General features: G+C 41.2%; 2 protein-coding genes across 3 annotated transcripts; one reads left to right on the top strand and one right to left on the bottom strand.

Annotated features, from left to right (window-relative positions):
* The first annotated feature begins 993 nt into the window (after window positions 1-993).
* On the top strand, window positions 994-3,055 carry LOC130700648 (homeobox protein goosecoid-like). The gene is made up of 3 exons (XM_057522629.2): window positions 994-1,623; window positions 1,773-2,200; window positions 2,788-3,055. Exons 1-3 carry the CDS (start codon window positions 1,155-1,157, stop codon window positions 2,968-2,970), a joined length of 1,080 nt encoding a protein of 359 aa, XP_057378612.1. The 5' UTR covers window positions 994-1,154; the 3' UTR covers window positions 2,971-3,055.
* Window positions 3,056-12,914: 9,859 nt separating this feature from the next.
* LOC130700639 (exportin-1-like) lies at window positions 12,915-18,511 on the bottom strand. 2 transcript variants are annotated; one of them, XM_057522617.2, is made up of 8 exons: window positions 18,347-18,511; window positions 17,929-18,061; window positions 16,990-17,502; window positions 15,814-16,917; window positions 15,389-15,724; window positions 14,530-15,324; window positions 14,209-14,430; window positions 12,915-14,136 (listed from the first exon to the last, which is right to left on the bottom strand). In XM_057522617.2, exons 2-8 carry the CDS (start codon window positions 18,037-18,039, stop codon window positions 13,990-13,992), a joined length of 3,228 nt encoding a protein of 1,075 aa, XP_057378600.1. In that variant the 5' UTR covers window positions 18,040-18,061; window positions 18,347-18,511; the 3' UTR covers window positions 12,915-13,989. The 2 variants fall into 2 exon arrangements, with proteins under 2 accessions (XP_057378600.1, XP_057378599.1); XM_057522616.2 differs by lacking the exon at window positions 18,347-18,511 and adding an exon at window positions 18,176-18,277.
* Window positions 18,512-20,287: the final 1,776 nt, after the last annotated feature.

The raw sequence follows: 20,287 nt of genomic DNA, 5'->3' as shown, positions 1-20,287 counted from the left end.
CTTCCGAGTCACATATATAAAGATTATAAGGGCAGCGATATTTTTTTTTTTTTGTAAAGGCTTATTTAGCTGGTTATTATACGGGAATTTGACATTGTTATTGGATATATATATAGACGGCAGCACTTTTGGTCCGATTAAAATATTGATAAATCACTTACGTGTGATGTGTATACGTTTATACTGTGTGTGGATGCAATCGGCTCGTAATTGAATTAGCTCTTGGATATATATAAAGCTATAATTGTGAGAGACATCACATGGCTTTACTTTCACTAACGCGCTCCTGTTTTTCCCCTCCTTCTTTTTTTTTTCTCGTCTGTATGTGTGTGTGTGTTGATGTATTTATATGCGTTATTGAAACCCATGATGTTTTGGACGAGGAGAAGATTTAGTTATACACACATATACGATCGATAATGCCGTGATATGGTAATCTGATTATAAAAATTCCGTGCGTCGCATGTAACATTGTACAGGTGCTACAATGTCACATCAGCCTCGATTCATAATTCAATTATTGACTATAGCTCCAATCACGCAGTCCTATAGATTCAATTCGTGTTTTTTTATATCATAAAAATAAATGCATTTCTACGTTTGTGGTCTTATAAAATATAGTTCCATGAGTTCCTTTTCAGCTAAATAGCAACAACAAGAAAATAAGAGAAGGAGGAGGGAAGAAGGGTATGTACACACCCAACGACAATTCTATGTGTGTGTGTGTGACCAGAAGTTGATGGGCACACAGGACAATAAAGAGCCCCATCGGGTTTTCGTGGGGTCGCATAGCTAATTGAGCGTTCGCTTGAGACCAGCGGTCGGGGCGAATGAAAAGATTTACGAACGAGCCAAAAGGCGGAGCTAGAGATGGAACTCGAATAGGGAGGAGCCTCACTGTGTGGGATGTAAGGTATAAAACGAAAAGGTAAGATGGCCAATTCTAGCAGTTCACTTCTGGACACTAAAAGTGGTTCGTCTTGACATAGCAAGTGTGCGATATTTTATCCTCCTTTACCAAACAAGGAAAAAAAAAAAAAAAAAACGTGTGCTGGACACTGCAAGTTTTCGTTCTTCCCTCCATAATTTTTTTTTTGTTCATTTAAAAAAAGAAACGTCATTGTACGTTTTCTTTTCGTCTTTAATTGAAGCAAATGGCCGGCTCGATTTCTTTCGCTCCCAGCAGTGCCCCGCAAGTGTCCGGCTTATTGAAAGACAGAGCATTCATTAAAGGACAGCAACAGAAGAGCTGCACAAGTCCGTCGAGCGGCGGCAGTAGGTTGTTATCGAAGAAGATGCCGACGAGCACGGGTGTCCACAAGATGTGCGACCAACCGGCCAATTCGACGGGCCGCAAATCGTCCGTTTTCACCATCGACAATCTGTTAGCGCCCAGCGTTAAAAGTCCAGCTTCACCACCGGTGACAGTGAATAATCGGACACCCATCAGCACTCCACCGACTGGCACCTCACCGGCCGCCTTCGCCAATTCGGACATGATCCAGCAACAGTTCCAACAGTACCACCAGCAGAACTTGTTCTCCGTCGTTGGCCATCCGTCGCACCAACACATCATGCCACTCAACTTGGCCGACCCGACAGCCTACGGCTACGCCTATTTAGGTAAACGATCATTTTGTTTGAAATGATTTTCATCAACGTCATTATCTCTTCCTTTAGCTATATTACCATATCCGTGTACGTGGCACGAAAATAGCCAGCTAATAATACTGAGAAAATAACGTATCGTTTATTTTTGAATGTTATTGTAGGGATGTTATCGGGACATCCTGCATCAGGGTTGTATCCGCATCCGCAACACTGCGGCGGCCTGGGTGCCGGCGTCATGCAGCATCAGCCGTCATCATCGCCTTTATCTGTGATAGCTAGTAACGGCGGCAGCGTCGGGTCAACCTTATTCTCCGTGCCTCATCATCACGCCCATCACCACCTGCTGCCGCATCACCATCAGGGATGCTGGCCGTTCCCCACTCAATCGTCCACCTCGTCCAACATGGTCGGCTCCAGTTTGGCGTCGATGACGACGTCGAGCGGCAAACGCAAGCGACGCCATCGCACCATCTTCACGGAGGAGCAGCTGGAGAAATTAGAGGCCACGTTCCTTCAGACGCACTACCCCGACGTTTTGCTTCGCGAACAGCTAGCGCTCACCGTCGACCTCAAAGAAGAACGAGTTGAGGTTCGTAAATTATTTCTGTTCTTGTTACTCTCAAGAGTAAACGTATAGGCCTAAAGCCAAATCGAAATTGTACGGGAGGCCTATTTACGTAGAGATTTAAGTCATCTTTCCTCTTACGGAAGTATATACGTGCACGTTCGAAAAGAAGAGGGAAAAGACTATATATATACGTAGAGGATTATGCACGCCACAGATTAAAAGCGTCTGAAACATGGGAATCGACTCAGCCGACTCGAATCCTTTTTTTTTTTCCATTTTATTTCTCTATCGATAATATTGTTATTTCAATCAACACGGCCGTGTGCTCTAAAAACGGCGTCGTATTGTGATACGAGCTCAGCATTTGGGAGAGGGGGGGGGGGCTCTTGTTTTCGTTGCTCTTCGCGTCCCTTTGACTACTAATGCTTTAAAAAGAGACGCAAAAAAAGAAAAAAAAAGAAAATCATAAAGCTATTATTATAGGCGTTTTTTTTATTATTCTTATCGTATAGTTATACGCTTTTATTTATTCTTCAGCTTACGAATGTGTTCATATGTACATTTGCGCGAGCTTTTCCTTGTAAAGCTAAATCGATTGTTATCATCAGGTTTGGTTCAAGAATCGTCGAGCCAAGTGGAGGAAACAAAGACGCGAAGAACAGGAACAGATGCGCACCAGGCAACAGAACCACCATCTTCCTGGTCATCATCGTTCGTCAATCAAAGACGCCATGGACAACACGGACGACCTCTCCCTGGACATGGACTTGGAGGCTGATCTCAGCTCATGAAATTTCCTTCTATATTTTTATTTCATTCTTTTTTTTATGGGAGGCCTATATACATATACAAAACATTTTGAATGTACCGTGTTACGTTCGTGTATTTTTATGTCAAGTTGTTTTCAATTTTTTTTTTTTGCTATAGAATACGACCAGGAATATTAACATGTATTATCTATATTATCTTGTGCAAAGCATTATATACACTGGGTGACTTATTAAATTGTTTAAATTGAATTAGATCGTTTAAAATGGAGGATGTTCGAGGACGTGTGATGTTTTTCCTCGACAATCAAAGCTGGTACAAGTGAATGATGGCGCTTAGGGCATTGTATAGTCATCCTTGAGACCATAAGATATCTTCGGCAGTCAAAACGAAATCATTCTGTCGTTCGTCCATCCGGAATATTTTGCGCTAATCGGCTTTGTCGCCCGAAGCAGAAAAAAAAAACAAAAAACAGAGTCAATCGATAATAAAAGATCAAAGAAAAGTAAAGAAAAAAAAAACGAAAATCACGCACAAAAGGATCTACGTATTTGTTACCGTTTTGTTCCCAACGGAACGCATCACCCTTGAAACGGAAATACCAGGAAAGAACATGACAAAGACGGGAGTGGGCGGTAACCTCTTACGAGGAGGGTGGAACGAAATCAAAACATTCTTTACACATTTAGTTGAGCTCTCTTTTTCATCATGTTGGCCACGCTTCTCACATGAAGCTTAAATGCACTGCTTGTCTGCTTGTGTGCACGTCACATATAATATAGACACAGGTGCATGCAAATGTTTTCACGTCCTTCGTATACATACATGTATACAATAAGATATGCAGGGAAGAGGGTCAAAATCCGACAAAAAAAAAAAAAAAGAAGGCTGCTACGTGGGGTCAGTTTTCGGCGACTTAGTGAAATAAGGAGTGTTTCGTGTAAGCCAGTTAACAGCTTAGACTGCTTTGCGTGCAGCACACTTGCAGGACAGCAGCAACGAGCACAAGCAAGCCAAAAATGCAAAGAACTCAAATTGCATTCGGTTTGAGAATTTAAATATTTTTTTTTTTTGTTGTTGTTTCACAGTGCACAAAGGCGAAGGGCCATTAAATAAGGAAGCCCCATCTGTACACGTTCGACCGGCCGACCGCATCATCCACCTTTTTAAAAGTCGTGATTTGTCGTGTAAATCACATTAGCGGGCCATCGTTGCGCTCAGCGTTACAAAGATCAATCAAAAAAAAAAAAGACGAACCAAAAATGTGAAGGCGGGGAAGGTGGTGAAGGGCCATAGAAATCCCAACGAAAATGGAGGTGATGATTAATTAAAGTACTTTGTTCCGAAGGAGGCGGCAACAAAGACGAACACAATGATCTCGTTGATTTCGGGAAACCCGACGAAATGACGCAATGACGTCAATCTAAAAAAATCGCTTAAGAGATAGCAAACTGAGTTTATATATACATCAATGCGCCTGTGTAATAATGACGGCGGTTCTACGAAGGTAACTGGCGCAAGTATCAACTGAGCGGGAACCCCGTTCTATGGTACATAATAAGTTTGATTCAGATAGAAAATCAACGCATCTTAGCATCTAAGCTAAATTGCATGTTCACGGCATCGTGCCCGCCGTGCTCGTTTTGAAAAACGTTGATTAAATGTAGCATTGCTACGTCTTCTTCGCCATTCCTTCGGCCTCTGCTCTTGTGCCTGAACAGGCTTCCCCCCCCCCCCCCCCTTTTTTTTTTTTCTTTCAATCTTCTTATAACACATGTGCGCACACTGTATTATGTAAAATCCATTATTCGAACAGAATAAATCCGTTGTTTTCGCCGACGCAATCAGCGTCTGATTCCCAATTTTTTCACGGGGACCAAGGACGCACGTCGATGACTGTTCGAGTTAGGCCTTTTAGCGTTCATTCATTTCTTCGATTGACCGATTTCATCATCTGCTTTGCGACTTAAAAGATGTTAGAGGACACGGCGAAATAGCGAAGCCAACATCAGTTCATCGAGTGAGGACGACAAACAGTTGAAACAAACTATTTGAACATGACTCGTTCCTTCAGAGCTTATACATTCAACCAGGTCTTTGTCCTTTCATCGGTCGCCCATCGTTCTCAAGAATGTCGTCAACAACACTGAGCTTTTCAAAAACTTTTAGGCAGAAGCTACTGTTTTCTTGCGTGGGGGGGGGAGGGCTAACCCTCGTATCGCGCCTATAGAGAGCTTGGACAGCCGAGCACGCTTCCTCTTTCTTCTGTGTGCCTTGGTTGAAGAGCATAAGAGCGTGTGTACATAAAGAATGGTTCAATGGGAGGGCGTTGTTTCTTCCCCTCTTGTTGCTTATTTCGTTCCAAAATGGACAGCAGTTGACAACATCTGCATAAAAGAAACTGGTTGATTCAACAAGAGAGCCCATCAGTTTAGGCCACCAACGAATTCGCTTCCTCTCCTACTTGTATATTGGCCATTTTTTTTTTTTTATTTATAGTTCCTTCAAAATGTTCATGCGAAAAAAGAAAAATGATGTTCCAACGAGTGTGCGTCAAGTCGATTCCTCTGAAACGATTCTTCGCAAATTCCAAGAAAAAGAGAGAGACACTAGAACTTGTGCTCGTGTTTGCCTTTCACCTATCCGTCGTTCATCTTTCTTTTTTCTCTCTGTGTCTATGTTGCGCAATGTCTGAAGAGATCTTGGTCACTCAGCACCTTTTCGATTCATTAGATTTTTGTTATGTGCCTCAATGTATTTTATTTTTTTTTTTTTTTTATTTACAATATCTTAAAAGCTTTTTCTTTTCTTTCCGCAAAGTCATGTGGCAATTGTTGGAGTTTGATCGTTTCTTGCTCCTATTTTTTGTTGTTGTTGTATTTCTTCTTCCACTCCTTTCGAAAGTTTAATGCTATTTAAGAGATCTGTATGTACAAGGGTTTCCATTGTGCATAGGCGGCAGTTGGTGACGATTGTATGATGAGCCCGTGACGACTATCAAGAACCAATCAGGGTACGAAAACGAAAGGAATTAAAAAAGAAAAACAGCCAACGGAAGCTGTTGGATTAATTGAGCGGATTCCATAGAAAACACTTCGCAAGTAGACTATATTTATATAGCATAGTGCGTTAAACATACGCCTGGTGTTGCATGAGACATTGACGAGGTGGCGTAGAGTTGAGGCGATTCAAAGCGGAAACCATAGATGAGAGGCATACGGAAATATCCCGAACGCAACGATGCACCCCCGCAGGGTAGAAGCAGAAATGACTTCAATCATCATGGCATACGAGTATTTTTTATTTCTATTTCAAACAAAGATTTCATTGGTGCAATAAAGCCTTACTTGTATATATATATATAGAAGGTAGAGGGCTCACTTTGTTTTGTCCGGCTTGAGGAAAGGGCGAATATGACAAAGGGAAAGACCGGCCGACCGAACAAAACACATCGAGATTGAAGAAAACGATGTGTGTTGTGGTTGCGGGAAAATGTTCGTTTATGGTGGGGGGGGGGGGGGGGATCAAGCTCACAAGCATCCCTTAGCAACTAGTGATCAGCTAGGTCTCTCTCTCTCTCTCTCTCTCTCTCTCTCTCTCTCTCTCTCTCGTTTGTGTGTGTGTGTGTTGTTGCTGACCTTATTTACCGCTTTGGCTGCAGAGTCTGCACTGCTTAGTTAATCTTCTTGTACGGATTCTCCGTTATGCTGTATATAGCTACAACACTGCAAAGGATTCCGAATCTGATTTAAAAAACCTTTTTTTGCCCAAACACATAACCAACGTACTAAATACTCGATGTTCAACATCCAAAACCAGGACCCTATACAAACACTTTGAACGCACGGGGGATGCCGTACGAATCAAAGCTCTAGTATACCATTGCAGCATAGACCCCCACATCGACAAACTGGAGAAATACGGGGCAACTCTCTCTGTGTGTAACGATGAAAGCCACACATCCAAAACGGGCCCTTGTTAAGGACAGCCAAAACATTCATATCAGAAATAAAGTTGGCTATACTATGTTTTGGCTTCGAAATCAATCGTCGAAATAGTTCGTGTGAGCCTATCATGTGGACTGTATGCAGCGCACGTATTTGATGTGTGTAAGTGTGTACAAATAAGTGTTGGAAAACTGGCGGCAGGATTTTTGTGCAAAGGGATTAAGAGGAACTTATCGGTGACCAAGTGGGCAAACATTCCACAAACTGGATAGGCGTGAAATTGTTTTTCGGCTCTCTTTTATTTCATTTTATTTTTATTTTTTTTTTGTTTCTTCCGCGTGTTGAAAGCCCTTCTTAGTTGATCCGACGGAACAATCCTAAGACACCGATAGCACCGCAGTTGATCGCTGTCCATCTAGCTTTGTGTCGATTTACATGTACATATAGCACGACACATATTTATATGTCCAGGATCTGTATATAGCAGCACGACTGACCGTTTGCCGCCGTCGGATCATGTCCGAATCGAATAAAACCGCTTAAGGAAACAATTGAAAATAAAGGGAAAAAAAAAAAGGTGGGAGAATGAAAGAGAAACCGCAAGCCGGTCGAAAATATGTGTACATGCATGACCATTGTCGACAATCCTAAATAAAGGTGCTGACCCCCAAACGATGAAAAGCCGCCAGGATTTTTTTTTTTTTTTTTTTTTTTAATACGAGGAATTAACCACCCGTCGACCTATCAACATGGCCGGCAGTCGTTGAACATGGGCGGCTTCTCCTTTTTTATTTTTCATACACACACATTTAAAAGCTGGACGTATACACCTATCTAGAATAAAGTTTTATTTACACCACTATTTAGCATTGTTTTGCTCGCAAGTAACAAACGTGTGTACGCCAAACATCGTCGGGACGGGCAAAAACGGCTGTGCGATGTCCGTACATAGGCCTATTGTTTGCTTGTTGCTCGTTACTCATAGGGTCAAGCTGAGGTCAGCCACGGATTTGACCGATGTTTTTTCGAAAACACTAGGTCCCGCCTGTTGTGCTATAATCCTCTCGGCTGCGAGGTGCGCCCTTTTTTTTTTTCAAAGAAAGATCTATCGCATCGTCAACCCTATATAAGTTGTGGATCAAACATTTCGAAAAAAAAAAAAAAAAAAGAAAAGGGCCGAACTCAACCCCTGTTGCAGACGTGTTTAATCTACGGAGTAGTAGAATGTTAATTGAAGCTCATTCATGTGAGTAATGCAGATATATAACGTTCACTGACGAGTAGAAAGATACCGTATACAAGCAGAGGAACCGGCTGCTCGTCGTTTTCGTTGGTGTAGAGCCTATGTAGTTTATTTTCTTATATAGCAAGTCCTTGATTCAGCGTCGTGTGTAGCAGATGATCAACTAAGCTGTGTGTCAACGATCTGATCATACAGCTATAATATCCTGGTGAATTTAGCGGCTCGGATAAATGCGATCCGCGCGAACTGAAAAACTTCAAAAAAAAAAAATGGTAATCCCAAAGATTATTTGTAAAGCAGACGAGGATTGAGATTAACCGTATTCGAGCTCCTCTTAACATCTCCCCCCCCCCTTCTTTAGTTGAATGTATAGAGGAAGGCTATGTACAACAAAAGTTTTGTTGGCATGTAGATAACAAACGCTTTTTTTTGTATGTGTGTGTGTGTGTGTGTGTCAGCCTGTGTGTGGCCATCAAAAAATCCTTTGCTCGGAAATCTGCTTCTCGTCATTCGGTGGGAAGAATGAGAAGAAAGTGATCAGCTGTTGATCCGACATAGCTATCTGTTCCAAATTGTAATGCAGCTGATCCGTCGGTACATGCGATCGAAGGGTATTAACATAATCACACACCCACGTACAGCACCAGTAAGCAGCATCCTTCCATCTGTTTGCATGTTAAATACCGGTCTCAAGTTTTATAACCTTTCATTATTAAACGCTTTCGCACGTTATAGCAAAACTCGATTATAATTTTAAATACTTGTAAACGTGAAGATTTATATAGCAAATTGGTTTAACTGCATCTTCAGTTGTTGGTTTCGCAATTCATTTCGTGATTTTATTATTTAGCCGATTGATCTACTTGGAATGTTTTAATGTTGGATACGTTTACCAAGACGAGAATTAACGTGCTCGGCTAAATCGGCTAAACTTAACATTTTAAAAGAAATTCATTTTATGAAATTATTATAAAAAATGTACGTATATATATATTTTTTTTCCTTTTATAGTCAAGGCATTACGGATGACGGACGAAGATCCGGCCAAAGAAGGAAAAAAAAAAGCGCATAGAATGTTATCTATAGGCTGTGTCAATCCACGTAAAAAAGGCCCTCAGTCCGGATAACAATATGTAGTACATATAAAAAAAGCGGTTGAACTATACGACATGATACATGAATGAAATCAAGATAAACAGACTCGCATCACCTACACAACAGAGAACAAATAGAGAGGGAAAAAAAAAATAGGGAAATAAAAATAGATACAGAGCACAACACCGGAAAAAGAGATGATGTCGAGAGCTATATAGGGAGAGTGCGGCATTTGAAAGTCTATTGTAAATCATCGCAGCGGACCAAATATATCCGAGTTGAATTGAATCAAGGTGGGCCCATCAGCCATTCAGCCCGCCCCGTGAGTTAGGCTGTGCCCCTATACAGTATATATAAGCTATACTATATAGGGCGAGGTGCGATTCGATGAATTTGAGGGTCATGCCAAGAAATCTTTTACAGAATACAAGGAAAAAGCAAAGCAGTGGAGAAAAAAAAAAAAAAAAAAAAAATGGTGCGCGCCATGGACAAGCGGCTTAGTTGGACCTACACGACAGTCATTGTTCGGACGCAGTTACGCCTGAAGTTCAACAATATTTCGAATAGCGTCGAGAGTGTAGGGGCCTCGATGGTGGACCACCCCGGCTTTCCAACTCGTCATCCTAGACCCAACAGTTTTTTTTTTTTTTGCTTCCAATCCTAGCGACAAATTGTTTTGACCAATAGTGTCATCACACATCTTCGGCAAAAAAAAAAATGCTCTAATTTAATGAAAAATGATACTAGTCTATTTGAAACACTGATTGTAAGGCGTAGAGTATGCAGTTGCTAGTAAGTATAGCATAGAATTTTTCTTGGTAGGCGGGTATACTCGTTTCTTTATCCAGAGGTTATTAAATACCTGAGCTGACACACGTGTTTACGGTCTGGTTAGCTGGGCATGTTAGCGTGCATTATAGGCTATATCATACAATTCTCGGGTGAGGGTATATTTGGTACAAGTCGTCTACCGTCTTACTACGTCCTTGTAAAACACACAAGGTGGGCCATGCTAAAGAAGGAAGAGAAAAAAAAAAAAACCCGCATCGCCGGAATACCTCTTGTTCATTTTCATTTACTTCAAGAGAATCCGGCCGGATAAAAAAAAAAAAAGAAAAAAGAAAAGGGATGTATTGAAAAGTATACACAAATACAAAGATGTATAGGTATACAACATGCAGACAAGAAACTGATCAGAGTCATTCATAACCGTTGATCCTCTTATAAGAGCAGAACGGTCCGCGCATTCCGCCGATCCCCTTCTGTATTCGATAAGCGATGTGTGTGTGTGTGTGTCTACGTGTGTGTGCCTCATGTTCACCTATCTTACGGCATCTTAAATATATAGTTGGACATATCAGCCATAGGCCCTGAAATCGTGCGCTTTTTTCGTAGCGTCGCATAAATCTATGGAATAAAAGCGAATTTTTGCACGGGTAGGTCGTCTGTGATAGATCAAGAACAGCGAAGAAAAAGATGATAACAACCGATAAACGGCGAAATGGAATGGCCAACTTCGTTAATCCCACCGAATTGCAACGGACCTAAACAATCAACCATGGAATACGTCTCAGCAGTAGGAACGTGGAGCAGTACACGTGAATCGTGAACCGAGACGAAAGGATAAATAGGATTGCAATAATAAGTGCAAGAATTTCAATATTATTAACATTTCTCGCGTAAGAAAAATATGTAATCGACTTTATTTTGGAAGTAAAGCTTTTAGCATTGGGTAAAGCTGGACGCTGACGTGTCTCCCAGGTATTTCCCCGGAAGAAAAATGGAAATACGACAAGAACATTATCGTCAGCCTCTTACATAAAATTGATGGGATTAGTGGAGTGGCCAAGAAAATGGCTAATGAATGAAAATAATCCGTCGGAAGTGGCCATCATTGGGGTGTATTTTAACAGCGGCTCTTACGTGGCATCAAGGACGAACGAGGGTAAGAAGAGGGACAATGTACTTCCGTCATCAGTTTGTTTCTCACGTCTCTCACAGCTGTCGAAGGAGTAAATGCGATGGCCGAGTCAATCGTCAATGAAAAACGAGTCTAATCTACAAATTGTGAAGGATTATGCAAGAATAGTCTAGTGATGACGTGATGTTTCCTTTTTTTTCTTTAAATTTTTTTCGGAAATCTTTTGAAAATCTGGCTGAGCTGATTGGAGTGAGTGCGCCTGTTGCCCGATCCTAAACTCCCGACCGGCCGACAGAAAACAACCACCCACACAATCGGCTTTCCGAATCATCCGCCCACTTAGAATGCGTTTCCCCTTTTCTTCGCAGATGTGTATGGCTGCGATTTTTGTTCTTTCTTTTCTTGTTTCAAAAATCCAGAAATGAAAAATCATGTGATATTTCTATACTTGTATCCATGGCGTTAGTTTCGATCTAAATCAATGGACGACGTCAAATCCGACAGCATCTCTTGAATCAATCCGATTGACCAAAGCGCTTTTATAATTCGTTCACCTTCTTTCCGTCTTTATTCATCACGCAAAGTGCTCGACTTTTGAACGTCCTCAAAAGCCCACCTTAATCCAAACGTACAATAAAACAAATGCACAGAGTTTTTCAATTCCAAATCCCGCAATTTTACTTAAACAAACGAGAATGTCACAGTTGCCGAGCAAGTGTTTTAAGATCGACGGTGATTGATGGATACAGTTTAACGATGACAAGCGCCGATGAAATGAATACGATGATAACATCAATTCAGCAATTTCATTCACCCTTCTCTCTCCCCCCCTCCCCTTCTTTAAACAATCGTTTTAACGAGGTAGGGGGATTCCCCATCGTAACAAAAAAATTCCGATCCCCAACTATATATAGACCATTTGTCAGCCAGCCGTCAAACAAAGGGCACAGTCATCCAATTCAATGAATCGCATGATGCTACCCCTCCTGCAGGTATCACCCCACCTTTATCTGAAACGGTTTCGTTGTCGAGCGCACCGAATCGGCCATCAGCTGCTATTCTTCGTACAAAAATAAGGGAAATGAGGATTCAAAATAAAAGAAAAAAAAATCCACGCGAGATGCACAATGTTGAATGTGTGTTCAACGATTCACTGCTGTATTTTCGGGTCCGGTGACATGTGTCGTTTTACATCCGATTTCTTTTTTTTCTTTCGCTTAATCAAGTGTAAAGGGAGAAGAGACAAAAAGGGAGGTCGAAAAAAAAAGGAGTTTGGGAGGGATATCATCTGGGTACACAGATATCATATAAGAGGGACAAGAACAATCGAACATGTAACTCAAAAAAAAAAAAAAAAAAAAAGAATAAAAAATGAAGTTTGAATGAAGAAAAAAAAAATATGGCCAAAATAAATAAATTCAAAAATAATTTGCTTCGACTCGGGGATATAGGAGGATGTTGGCCATGGAAGGTGCTACTTAATAGGCGGAAATGGATGCTTGTGATCGGAGGAGAGCAGTCGCGTCAAACGACCGTTAGCCCACCAAGGGCGCCCAAGTGAAAAACAAAAATGTAAAGCAGCCCGTCTTAGAAGGTGGTTGCGACACCGAAAATTACGTACTCTTGCTATATAGTTTAAGATTTTTTGTATCGATTGTTTCAGACGTGGACAATTCGTCCGATTGGGTTTTTTTTTTATGTCTAATATAGAGAAAAGAATCAATTGCTTGCGATGGGTGAAAAATGTGACAGAGAAGGATGTTTTTGAAAGTATCCCACGCATTAAACAAGTTTTTTTTTTTTAGGATAGGGGAAAGTGGTGGTAAGGGATTGAGGTTTGGGCCCAGCTCCTCACAGAGGACATAGAAGTGAACCCCAATTGTATGACCCATCGAGAGATGAACAGAATCACCAATCCCAATTTTTCAATCAGTTTTCGACTGGACGACGAACCAAAGAAAAAAAAAATAAAAAATAAAAAAAAGCCATTAAGGAAGGAGACAACAAATTACAAGTACATAGCGCAATCACACACGACACAATGTTAACCACAAGAAGGGCTACGATCATTTTTTTTTATACGGAAATTCGAGGTGTGGTATAAAGGAAAGCGTCAAAAAACTGACAGAAGCGTGAATAGCCGTGATCATGGTGACAAGAGAAGAGAGGGAGGGAGTTGCCATGGATAAAGCAAAATGAAACCACGGGGGAGAGGTGTGCTCGTATATGAATTTCGACGTGATCCGATGTTAACTTTCTATCTTCATCTATTTTGCAAAAGAAAAGAAAAAGACAGCAACTGCTTCAAGTGGCCGCAGATATGAATATGACATGTCAGTTGAAAAGATCATGTGGTGAGAGAAGGGGAATCGGGGTGGTACTCTTTCTTCACGAAACTCTCGCAAAACGTTTCCAGCTTTCCTTTTTTTTTTTTTTAAACTAAGACACAAGCACACAGGCGCACTCATACTGTACTACACCACAATGATTTGACTGCTGCTTTACAAGCCAGTTGTCTTCGCAGGGCAAAAAAAAAGGAAAAAAAAAAACCAACGTGAAAGGAGGAAAAAAAAAGTATAATGAAATAAATCGTACGAAAAAAAAAAAAAAAAAAGATCCCGACCCATTTCTTAAAAAAAAAAAAAAAAAAGAAACGATACGACCCAATCCTTGTTCGTGGCCCCATGTTCTTTCAAATTGTATGATGAATCAAGCACATTCTGGACACTGTGAATTGTTTAATGATGCAAGGGCCCACCATTTTTTTAAATGTTTTTCTTCATTCAGATAAAGCATATGGGGCTCAGGCTGCGTACCTTATGATTTAAGTAAGATTTTAATCTTGCATTTCTTCGGCGATTTCGTGCGGGTTCAAAATGCCCGGCACCGACATTTGAACTTTTCGTTTCTCGTCTTGAGCACGTCGCAGTTCACCTTCCCTTTCTTCCAAGTAGAGGTCGCTGTCGTCGTCCCCGGTGAATTCCTAATTCGAGAAAAAAAAAAATCAAATTAATAAAACTAGTTTGACACCCAAATTAAACTACAGACTACATACTTTGATCTGAACGAGGAAATCTCTGAGATGTTCCCGGAACCCAGTGATGTCTTGATCCAAATTAAAGAGACCTTCTACAGTCACTTTAAGCTGCAGCTGCGTCAGGTGAGGGAAGGCATTGTGCAGCACCTCCGCCACAAAATTCTGGACGAAGATGACGTTGGCGGCCGCCAGATTCTCCGGTGCCACAACAGGAACCGCGGTATTTAACGATACCGCCACCTTTTATAATAATAAAAAAAAAAGGTCAAATGTACCAAGGATTCAGATATTTTAAAAAATAATAATAAATAGCGATTGATCATGTCATCAATAACATGCCTTTCCCATTTCGACGATGGTGAACATGTAGGCAAGGATAGTAGCGTGCATCGTGAGAGCCGCCGTGTGCGATGTATCCGTCACAACGGAAAACACGTGTTGTAGAATTTCCATGTAGTAGGTTTGGTAAAAGCTTTGGGCTGCCTGCTCATGTTGGCTAACATTCTGCAGTAACTGGTAGAGAATATCAAGACCAGTGTCGGCAACATTGCGCATCGTATGCTTGAAAGCCCAAATGATTGAGTCGAGCACTAGCTTGAACTGGGCTGGTGGCAGGCTGAGGAAGGCCGGGAAGCAGTGATTATTGACCGACTGAAGCAGAAGGTAGAAGTTGGTACGATGCTCAGGGAATTCCTCGAAGTTCTTATTGATCATGTCCAACGTGCACTGGAAAACCGCGTCAAAGATTTTCGGAACATTCGACGTGGTATGACCTTCCAGTTTGTTGACAATGGTAGCCATCGTGCTCAAAACCTCCGGCTCGCGGGCAGAAGGAACAGCACACCGTTGGTAATCATACAAGACGGCATTCAACAACGGAGGAATGAAGTTGTCGAGCACCAACTCGGGATCGTTGGAGCGGGAGACCCAATCCGAGATGAGTTTGAGGGTTTCTTTCTTGACAAGCCGCATGCTCTTAATCAAGGGCTGCTTGGTGACGTTCTCTCCACTGAGTGCAATGGCACCGCTTATGTTTTCAGACATCACCTTGTACACATTTAGCATGTCTAAATAGATCCTGCCGAGCTGTGAGACGTATGGGTGACCGAGCGCTTTGCAGGCGCGGACGTTCGTCTGTGAATGAATACGCAAAATGTTATGAAAAGAAACGTTTCTTATTTACGAAGAATAAATGTACCTTTAGAATATTAGCCAGCTGCTTGACTGCGTCGGGGTCTTTGAGAACATCGACATTGCGCGTCGCCTGATTGATGATGTCGTCCCATACTTGGTTGGGTAGGAGCATATAGCGCTCAATCAAAGGCTCTTGGACAAATTTTTCGTTCTGAGCGCTGATCATGTAGCCGACAGCTTCGTAGAACGTGTGCACTTGTTGCGGTTGTAGATCGCAAATAATGGTGCTAATGGTCGACAGGATCTCTTCGATGAAAGGAGTCACTTCACCTGCTTGCACCTGCACGAAGTGCCGTCGGCATTTTTGGGCGATTTTGATGAAGGTATCACATGCCATGTCCTAGAATGAAGTAGAAGAGAAAATAATAATAATAACAATAAGAACAAATTGATCTGTTTGTGAATTGAAGTTTGACCAATTGATGTTACCTGAACACCATCGTGTGTTTCGTGCATAAACTCGAAGAGCTTATTGACTACAGTTTTCAGGAACCTCCAGTGAGCTCGAAGGAAACGGGGATACTGTCCAACAACATACATGATGTTGGAGGCAATAATAGCTTTGTTATCCTTGCCTTTCTTCTGCTCACAAAGGCCTAGAAGTTCTTTAATGACGGTGACCAAGAAACGTTTCTCGTCCTCTTCGTGCATGGCACCAGAAATGCTGCCAATAGCCCAGCACAAAGTATTGAGGTTTTTCCACGACCATTCAGTGCCGTTGACTTGATTCTGCAGTTTGTCCGTCATGATCCTCTCGGCATCCACGTAATCCAAGTGGGTAAGGTAAACGAGCGTCTCACGCATGTTTTTGTACAGATTGATGGAATCTGTGTCTTTCATGAATTCGCGAACTACTTCACCATTCTCGTTCTCAACCACTAGCACCTCTTCAGGCTTCGCCATTCGACTAATGATGATGTAACGCAGCCGACTGAGGACTGCCTGATAGAAGACACGTCGTACAGATGATCCTGTGTTGCTTGTCTTGCTCATAAACATTGGGACGGTTGGGATGGTGAATGGCGTCTCGCGATACAAGTCAGCAGCCAAGGCATTCCAGTATTCAAGGCAAATTTTGAAAATTTCCGTTTCTTCTACCTCAGAGATGAGTAACAAATACTGAAGTGCTTTGAGAACGTTGCCCTTCTCACGACGCTCCATCAGAGGACCGTGTTGACGAAGCATCGTGCACAAAAACATTGCCAAGTTCTGGATAAAATTCTGCTCTGCGTCGTGTCCTTTGGCGAAAGCTTCTTTTATGTTGATGTCAAGTGGCAACATCAACTCCAGCTGGGCCATCGTCTGGGCGAACAGAGCAGCGAATGCGTCATCATACTGAGGACCAGTAGCTAGGCCTGCTATTTCTGTGAGACATTTCAACGTGACATTGCGAAAGAGTGGCACGTTCAGAAACTTAAAGATGAGGGTTGTGATCAGCTTAGTTTCAAATATATAGCCCAAAGGCACCCAGCTGAGAAATCGTAAAAGCGTCTCCAGGGTAGAACCCACCAACGCAGCGTTCGCCGAATTGTCCTACAAATGCAAATATTGCAAACAAAATTGATACAACGATATGATAGTAGGGTGTTTGAACTTGAATTTTACCATCACAAACTGGCAGAGCTGGAAAATCTGAGAAAACTCGGAGCACATCGAATCCTTCAGGTGTTTAGCTTTGATCTGCGTCATGTTTCCAGATGAAAAGTCAAACACTTCCTCAGAAAGAAGCTTGAGGATGGCCATGTTATTTTGGCATAAACTCTCGTTGGTTTTGCTGGCACCCACAATATCTGGGATGAACGAGGGCCAGTGTTTCGGCCATTCACGTTCCAGAATCAGAACCAGTACCATATTGAGTTTGCTAAGGTACACTTTTTCACGTTCGGCACTGTCGTTGTCCGAGGAAGTTTTGATGATCAAACCGACGATGTATTTCTTTATCCCTTCACATTGCTCTCGAGGCAAGGTTTTCCATCTGGTTTTTATGACGGCTTCCAAGATTTGTAGGGCATAATACTTTGTTTCTTGATTACTTGAAAATTCGAGGATTGTGTCTACTCTCGTCCACGCCTGAGGATGTTCCTTCAATGTCGTCAAAACATCACGTGCTAGACGTTGCTAAAATATATGATAACCATAAGATTATGCTTTGATTTAAACAAATATCTTATACTATGTATAAACTCAACAATGGTGTTAAAAGAAAGTAAATCCCCCCAAGCTGACAATTCATACACCTTTATCTTAAGACTTTTTCTAACCACCAAAGTTATTCCATAAACTGTGTGCAGACCGTGAAATACGGAAGGGCTTAAAGTAGAATGGTAACCAATGGTAAGGGCATGACAATCAATGACAATCTAAGATTTATGGCAATCGAATAACACAATAACCTAATATCACTTTTAAATAACCATCTATTCCACCCTGTAGTTCAATTGAATTGTTTGAACTGAAACCACACATTCAAGGGATGCTTTGAATTTGAAAAGGCTTTTCATGAAAACAATTTATGAGGCAATTTAATAACTCATCGGGACTTACTTGTTCCCCAGCTCCAGAGTACATGCACCCGACTATACTATCAAGTAATGTGATGTCCAACTTCTGATCAAAGTCCAGCAGCTTTGAAGCCTGCTCTGCTAGAGTTGCCATTACAAGGTTCTGTGTTACGGTCCTGCAAAAGAAGAAGATACATATCTCGTCACCAGGTCAAAGTATGGCTTGCATGACAACCAATCAAAAGATGTAGCACTAAACACAATTATATTATTATTTTATCCCATGTTACCCAATAATGGTAGTTTATGCAGCAGAACTGAAAATGTCACTATCGTTTTGAATGAAAGCGAACGTGATCATCAACTGTCCCAACAATGCAGCGTTGCTACAGACGAAAAACGACACACACAAAGCAAGTCGACTTCGTGATCATGAGGGTTTGTGCGATTCATTTACATACCTTACGAATAATACAGGTTTGACTTAAGCTAAATCCGATAGTGCATGAATTGAAATGGATTACAACTGAGGCTGATTAAGTAGCCCAGCTAAATTGTGTGCTTGATTAGACTGAAAATTCGAAAGACGTTTCCGCGCAATTTGTACATGCGTCGCTGATGGTACAAACTGGTATAATCCAGATATTTTTTCCGATATACCTATCGATATGGCATTGCACATTCTCGTCACCAGTTGTATTTCTTTTTGTTCTTCATCAAATTTGCCTCTAACAATTATAAATAGGAAAAAAAATGTCTTTTGTTAATTCCGGTCATGATGATAACATAACGTTGTCAATACGAACCAGATACGAACAGATCAAAGGTAAGAAATCTCCAACGAAGCTTAAGGAAGCTCGATATTTATCGTTTTAAAACGTTTTTATTTTTTTGTTTACTTCTGAGTTTTCGGGGCTATTCGAGAACATGCATGGGGTAGAGTTATCACTCATTATCCATCAGGCCAGCTTACATATTATGTTAGTAAACTTCAGTTCTAGCAAACTTTTACGATCATATCTGATTGACTAATTTGTTGCATATTGACGCTGCCTCCTGCCATTTAGCTGGTCGTTAAGCTTCGCCTTAATGACTTCAAATAATTTGATGACACATGGCTGAAGCGTGGTTTTCTATTTGTAGTTGATACACTCTATGGCGCTCTTTGATATATTGTCCATTGACGAATCCAATGATGTGTTCGGTATCTTTGCTTATAATTTGCTCACATTATTTTTGTGTAGATGGCTGCAAAGATTGGTGAAATCTTTGCTCTACAGCGTTCCTGGATACATTTCAGAGGCGTATGCAATCCATTTTGGGCGGAAATGGTACTATGCAATGGCGAAAACGTCGTTTGCTCTTGATTTACTTTCAGAGCCCGTCCAACAAGGTTGTGTGCCAATATATTTGTAATGAAACTCAGTTAATTGGATTCAGTCAGTTAGATGGCGAGTTATTCCGAAAGAGGACAGAACAATACGAATCATTGACCCAAACTTGCATGGTCTAAAGCTTTCTTTACATTGCAATTTTACCATTTTGAACAGTTTTGAAATATAAACATGCATCGAGGCATCGCTTCAGAGACGAGCGAACTGTTGTATTTTTGCGCCTTTCTGTGTAATTGCTTGTTGTCAAATACCCAGGGAAGGTAGACAATTTGAAAATATTGTTTTGAAGCGAGTGTGGAGCTATGGGCAAGCACCGAATGTGCACTACCAAAGAATTGCATACCTTGCATTATTAAAGTATCCGTCCATCATGGAAGTTCAATTATCAAAGCGAGTTATATATTGGATTAAATGCTGTGACTGGCATGCGTAGGAGTGTTATGTTACAGGAATACAGCTTGAGCTCGAAAGGTCTTAAAACTTCATTATTAAAACAAAGGTATGGGAAATGGCCTACGGAATTTCAGTTGCGACAGAATTATTATTTTTAACAAAATCTGAGCTGAAACTGTTCATAGCTGTTTCCCGATAGGGATTGTATTAAATTGAAAAAAAAGCATTGCTATCAATTTCTCCCGGTAAAACGGCGAGAATGCTACAACTTTCTTCCGCTAGAAGGCGAGAATGTTCTCAACGCCAAGAGATGGCGTGAGAATTCCTTATTCGACAAATTTTGCACAACGGTCTTAACAGCTGTGCCAGTAAGTATTTTGTAGATTCTGGCGCGTGGTTGCAAACATACAGTATCCTGCATAAAAAGTTGAACGCCGATAAAAAAAAAAAAACACCTTACCATCATTTGGTGAGCAACTTGATTTGTTATTATTTTTATTTTCTTGTAACCTTTGGCTTGAAAACATTGTTCAACGCAACACAACTTTTGTTGCAGTGCAACAGTTTGTTGAATTAATACGTGTTTTATCAATTGAATTTAATCAATTTGATTAA

Source organism: Daphnia carinata, chromosome 9 (assembly GCF_022539665.2).
Source record: "Daphnia carinata strain CSIRO-1 chromosome 9, CSIRO_AGI_Dcar_HiC_V3, whole genome shotgun sequence".
Lineage (NCBI taxonomy): Eukaryota > Metazoa > Arthropoda > Branchiopoda > Diplostraca > Daphniidae > Daphnia > Daphnia carinata.
Note: the sequence above shows the minus strand (reverse complement) of the source record. Positions and strands in the feature narration are given on the sequence as shown.

Coding starts and splice junctions, on each gene's coding strand:
- LOC130700648 (XM_057522629.2), top strand. CDS start 1,155: ATGGCCGGCTCGATTTCTTTCGCTCCCAGCAGTGCCCCGCAAGTGTCC. Junction 1,624..1,772: donor CTACGGCTACGCCTATTTAG/GTAAACGATCAT, acceptor ATGTTATTGTAG/GGATGTTATCGGGACATCCT. Junction 2,201..2,787: donor TCAAAGAAGAACGAGTTGAG/GTTCGTAAATTA, acceptor TGTTATCATCAG/GTTTGGTTCAAGAATCGTCG.
- LOC130700639 (XM_057522617.2), bottom strand. CDS start 18,039: ATGGCAACTCTAGCAGAGCAGGCTTCAAAGCTGCTGGACTTTGATCAG. Junction 17,503..17,928: donor ACTCTGGAGCTGGGGAACAA/GTAAGTCCCGAT, acceptor CATATATTTTAG/CAACGTCTAGCACGTGATGT. Junction 14,137..14,208: donor ATTTCCTCGTTCAGATCAAA/GTATGTAGTCTG, acceptor TTCTCGAATTAG/GAATTCACCGGGGACGACGA.